Source organism: Gavialis gangeticus, unplaced genomic scaffold, assembly GCF_001723915.1.
Source record: "Gavialis gangeticus isolate Ggan-Ray unplaced genomic scaffold, GavGan_comp1, whole genome shotgun sequence".
Taxonomy (NCBI): domain Eukaryota; kingdom Metazoa; phylum Chordata; order Crocodylia; family Gavialidae; genus Gavialis; species Gavialis gangeticus.
Window position 1 is genome coordinate 17,804,424 of NW_017729025.1, and position 6,048 is coordinate 17,810,471.

General features: G+C 42.4%; 1 protein-coding gene across 2 annotated transcripts in view; it reads left to right on the forward strand.

The window, feature by feature from the left end:
- The window catches only part of BRF1 (BRF1, RNA polymerase III transcription initiation factor subunit), a 374,795-nt gene that overhangs the window by 207,953 nt on the left and 160,794 nt on the right, over positions 1 to 6,048 (forward strand). For both annotated transcript variants that reach the window (XM_019518468.1, XM_019518469.1), the window contains exon 8: positions 3,257 to 3,383. In XM_019518468.1, the coding sequence (XP_019374013.1) occupies positions 3,257 to 3,383 (127 nt within the window). The remainder of the gene's footprint in view (positions 1 to 3,256; positions 3,384 to 6,048) is intronic.

A 6,048-nucleotide genomic window follows, 5' to 3' on the forward strand; every position in this document is an offset into this window, starting at 1 on the left:
GTTAAAGGCCTTCCGAAAGTCCAGGAAGACTATGTCCACTGTATTAGAAGTAAGTACTAGAAGACTACTTACAAATTCTCCCTTAGTCCTCTCTTCTCCAGACTAAGTAATGTTAGTTCTTTCAGCCTTTCCTTGGCCATGCCTACTTGTGTGTGTTACTGTGGAGTAGACTAATTTTGCTGCCGAGTAAAATGTCATTATCTACCCATGTGATCCTATTAGGCCGCAGTAAACTAAGTTGTGGTGATATAAGATAGTATTTTTCCCTGACACTACTATCTTATGGCGGAGTAATTTACTGCGATTAAACACATATGTTGACACTGACCATGGGCTTAAATTGTACCCGGTCAGCTGAGCCAACTGGGGGCCAGCCTCCTGCTGGTGCCTAGCCACGCGGCTCCACATGTGTACAGCATCGTCATGCCCCAGCCAGCTCCGGCAGTGCCCAGTGCCGCCACCTGGAACCTGTGGCAGAGCAGGGCAGAAATGACCCCGGGATAAACTGCTCTGCCCTGGCTCAAATTGCTGCTGTCCCATGCGCATGTGTAGATGCTGTGCCTGGGAATAATTTACTCTGGCTCAAACCACTCTAGAATTTATTGCTTTGCATTAATTGCATGTGTAGTTATACTCCCTGTAGTCCTAATCTCCAGAGTGTCTGCAACTCTACCTCATTTGGTGTTATTCCCAAATTCGCTAAGTACTCACTCAGTCCCATTGTTCAGATCATTAATGAAGATGTTAAACAGTACTAAACCCAGGCCAGACACTCTTAATACTTCCTCTTACCTAGATATTGAGCCCAGTGACTATGGGTAATGTGCCTGCTATATAAAACTGCTGCTCCGAAAGTTGCTTTATTACCCCCAGAGTGACTTTGCTGGTAAGCTGCAGGTTCATAGGATCATTGGAAAGTAGGCCTGAAAGGGACCTCACAAAGTCATCTAGTCCAGCCGGCTGCTCAAGGCAGTATTGCCCCTGGCTAAACCGTCCCAGCCAAATGTCTGTCCAAGCTGCTTTTGAAAATTTCCTAGGATAGAGATTCCACAATTTCTCTAGGTAGCCTCTTGCAGTATTGACCATCCTCACAGTCAGAAAGTTCCTTCTAATCTCCAGCCTGAATTTCTTCTGCCACATCTTGAGTCCATTGCTCCTAGTCCTGTTCCCTACAGTCGCAGAGAAAAATTTACCTCCATACCCCCTCTAGGTATTTGAAGATTGTTATCAAATCCCCACTCTGTTTTCTCTCCAAATTAAATCACTCTAGTTCTTTCTTCCTTTCCTCATAAGTCATGTTTTCAATGATTCTAATAATTTTTGTTGCTCTCGTCTTGACTCTTTCCAATCTATCCTCGGATTGGAAGTGTGGGACCCAACACTGGACACACTACTCCAGGCGAGGCCTCCCCAGTGCTGACTAGAGTGGAAGAATCACTTCCCTTGATTTGCAAGTGACACAGGTTATAGAACAACTTGGAAGTCTGGAGCCTTTTGTTGTTAACTTTACATCAGGGACCATGTCTATCTTTATAAAGTATTTAGACCAACAGGGCTCTGTTTCTGATTACAGCCTCTCAGCATTAGTACCAATTAAATATTTAATGCATGAATTTGTCCAGTTAGGATGCAAAAGGGAATTTGCCTCATTGGGAGAAACATAGGTCCCCTGTTTTCCTGCCTGTGGATCTTTCAGGACAATGGGTGACATGGGAATTTCCAAGGTTTCTTTGGTTCAGAGACACGTCCCGGAAATTGTGCCAGAGCAAGTAGGACTGATGTGGTCTTGGGGTTGAGGTTGCCAGTCAGCTGCTTAGTGGTTGCTGCCATGGGACTGAATCAGAATGTCAACAGGCACCCGGGGAATCCCAGACAGGGGAACTGGGGTAGTCTGGGGCTTTAGGACCCTCATCTTGCATGCCCTGAGAATGGGGATTCCTGCGGTGTGCAGGATTGGGCCCCTGAAGCCCCAGGAAGGGTATAACTGGTATAACTGGAGAGTGCAGGCAGCTTCTGGCTAACTGTGCTCTCCCGCCATAAACTTAACAGGCGTCTGCCACAATAAAGCAGCACAAAGTGATCCCACCTGTGTCATGGCCACAAATTTGGCCATTTATGGCACGGCCAGGGGCATGGACATCTGCTCGGTCTTTGTGTCGCCATAAAGATTTCATGGTGGCACAAAGGTGATGTCTATTCCACCCGTGCTTTCAGAGCTGGCTGCTGCTGCTACCTGGCAGGCCGTTGTCGATTTCATTCTCACCCCTTGCCAGGAGCCTTTCTTTCAGTTTTCCTGCAGATAATTTAGATTTTTGTGAAAAGGGCATTTTCTGTCAGAAACTCATTCTGACAAGTTTTCCAAACAGCTGTGTTTAACATTTCCCTCTCAGTTTCTCCAGCTGTAAAACTGAATGCAATAATTCTTAGCCACCCTTATAAAATGCCCACCGTTAATGGATGAAAATGCTGCTGATTAAGTTTATTTTCCTTTGAAAGATTCTGTCGATTTTCACAGAGATTCCCTGTACTAAAAATGGAGAAAACTTGTGGAGCCAGTAATAGCTCTCATATTGGGAGAGCTTTTAAATTACAATCGCTGAATACATGCTAATTATATTATTACTTTTTCTTACATACGATTGTAAGTATTCACATATGCCATGTATACAGTGTACAAAAGATCCCTTTACTCAGCTGTAGTTTGTCCTCAGCGTGGGATTTTTTTAGATCTTTTTCCCCCTCCAAAACCTGTTGAATTATGTTATTTTGATTCTTGCTTAGATGCATTAAGCATCCATTTAAATTAGTTCCTAGGCTGTATTGACAAATACATATCTTATTTTTGGCAACTGGGTACATTTCTGTTTGTTGATCATGAAAGCAAGACTGATAATGCTGATTTGAGTCGGTCAGGAACCGCCTATGTTTCTCTGCAGTATTTTTACCAGTCTGTCACTGAACTGACCCACAGAGTTGGACCAGAATGTTGGCAAAAGCTTGTGTTTCTTTACAGACTGTACCATATGAATGGGTAATGTTGCAGTGTGAATAAATATTTATTTAGGAGTAAATGTGACCATTTGAGATCATGTCATTTGTGATTTAATCCGCACTTGAGCCCAGGTCTCTAAAGAAGTGTTTATTCTTTAAGTTAACATTTTGCCAAGTTTTATAAAGTGTATATATATTTATTTAAAATAATGTTCTAAAAGATATGGTAAAATACTGTGCATTTTGATTTTGTGTGTGGTGTTAGGCTTACGGAATTTGAAGATACCCCAACAAGTCAGCTCACGATAGATGAATTTATGAAGATTGATTTGGAAGGGGAATGTGATCCTCCTTCGTTTACAGCTGGTCAAAGAAAACTAAAGATGCAGCAGGTGAAGTCTGATCTCTCTTTGGTATTTGGATCTCTGCAGTTCAGTTTTTCTCCTCCCCTCCACTTGAACTGAATAGAGTTAGTCCATGGCTGTCCAGCTGTACCTTTTTCTACTAGGAGCTTCTCATAGGGAGGGTGGGAGTAACAGCTATGGTGCCCTGGCCAAAAATGATTTTATTCTTTACTACCTAGAGACAGTCACATCCAAAGTGTAGTGAGGTTGTATCCACAAGGTTTTCACTGACTCTTGTCAAACAGGGAGACTCATGCAGGTATCTGTTAACAGTAACTTTGGTGACCATGGGTGAAGGACCAAACCAGGTCCAGTTTTAGTCTCTCTAGGAACTGGGGGGAGAGCCAGTGTGGTTGGGGGTTAAGAAGGATGGCACCAGCTGTTTGTGCTTTGCAAGAATATTTATTTTCTGCGGATGAGGGCTGAGGACCTCACACTTAATTTTCACCCCTATTTTAGAAACAGTACAAGTACGTGGATGGCAGTTTCTTATGCTGAACGTGGCACTGACAACTGCTTTTCTTGCATAATTGTTGCCTGCTTCCCTGCTGGGCATTTGTCTCTCTTTTACCGTGCCTTCTTCCTTTCATTGCAATGTCAAGTATCTTCTTCCTTACAAAACCGGGGCCTCTCCTGGCAAGCTAGGCTGAACTTGTTGCGTGTTAACCAGAAGTAGTTGCTTGATATTCTTATTTGTTTTGTATAAGATACATTTACTTTTCCGTTTCACTTGAGAAAAAAAAAAAGGTCGAGGCTGGAAAGGTGTTTGATCATCACTTGTATCGAAGATCTTGCAAGTTTTGTTCTTGTAGGAGACATGATATTGGCCATATCTACATGAGAGGCTTCTACGCTGTGGTTACTGTGCATTTATTTAGTACATGTATGGACAAGTACTAAATTAATGTGCAGTAACTTGAGTACTGCACAGTAGTGCCAGTGAACACCTTTTTTTGTGACACTGCTGTGCAGTAGCCTAATACAACTACGCGGTAGCGTTGCATCACTGTTTTTGTCACACGATGCTACTGTTCAGTAGTATTGGGCTATTGCACAGTCAGCATCTCATGTAGACGTGCCCATTGCCTAGAATTTTGTGAGCAACATTCAAAAAAAAATATTAGTGTTAAATCAGGCCGTATAATATTTTTCTGTTATACTACATACAGTACTTGAAAGACTGGTGGCTTGATTCCTTTACAAATCACTGGCTGAACAGCGATATGAAGAGCAAAATATTCTGTAGCAATCATAAATTTGGTTTTAAATGCCGAGTCATTGAAAATGAAAATTCTGTGATATTATAAATGTTAAGATGTCATCTTGGGAATATCTCAGGAGCCCATTGTGGGCCATTTTTTTTCAACATTGGTCTCTATCTATGAATCTTGCCTATGTATAAGTGGGGTAGCCCTTTTCCTGTTCTAAGTCCTGCACACACAGGTGATAGAGTCTAACTCTTATATTCTGATTATATTGGGAGACTCTGGAGTACAGTTAAGGTTGGTTGTTGAAACCTAGTGCTCAAGATTGGAATTTGTTTTCTTTTTTTCTATTTAGGGTTTTCAAGTGTGATGTTAGACACCTTTGATATATGAGTGAGAGAAACTTTTATAATCTGAACCCTACATCAGTGGTTTGATTTTCCCCAAAGTTTCAGAGTATACCTGTTTACTCTCTGTGGGTGTTCAATACCTTGGAGAATCAGCTGAAACTGTGTGCTCCATATCAAATACTCAAGACAGGCTACAGCACACTTTTTATCTTGATAATTTGTATTAAACAGGGAAGGGCGAACCAAATTCTGCTTACATACGTAACTGCATATGATGAAGTTACTTCAGCTTTATGCTGATCTGACTCAGTTGAAATGAGGACTTGCTTCTTCTTCCTACCACACGTCTGGTCATATGCTGAATTTGTGTCACTTTCCTGCCGGAGTGAAATTAATACAATTACATAAAATTACAAATGCAGACTTACTATTTTTCTGCAGAAGCAGCTCGTCTAAAACTACTGTATTTAGTAGTAATCGTTTGTAAAAATACTGTTTAAATGAAACTTAGCAGTATTGTGGACCATTGCTTCAGACTACTAGAGCGTACTGCAGTATTTTTCATACAGGGAAATTGCAGCTGGGTTCTGAGGGAGAGATTCCCTGTTCAAACATGGACATCTGCAATACTAGTCTAAATCGTCTTGAAATGATGGTTAACGTTGCGTTGTTGCTCCTGAGCTGGATTTTTTGGTCCACAAAGTTCACTCTGTGCTGCTGGTAGCTGGAGATACCCGTAGGAGACTTCCCACTGTCTTGGAGAAGCTTCCCTACCAGGGCAGCTAGCTGAGTTCCTCTGCCCACATGATAGCATGAACTCCATGGTGGACATACGGGCATTGGATATTGAAGTAGTCTCCCAGCATCTCAGACTTTTGCAAAGGCTATATGGCTGACATCTGATGAAGTGCACCTGGGTTCACAAAAGCTTGTGCTCTCTCTATATATTAAGGAGAATAGTCGGGGAAGCACTGAGGTCCTGGAGGGGAGGGGAGCCAGGTGTCCAAGAAGAGTGGTTGCTCCTTAAGGAAACGATCCTCCAAGCCCAAAGGGAAGTAATCCCAACATGGATCAAAGGGAGCAGGAGGGCACAAAAGC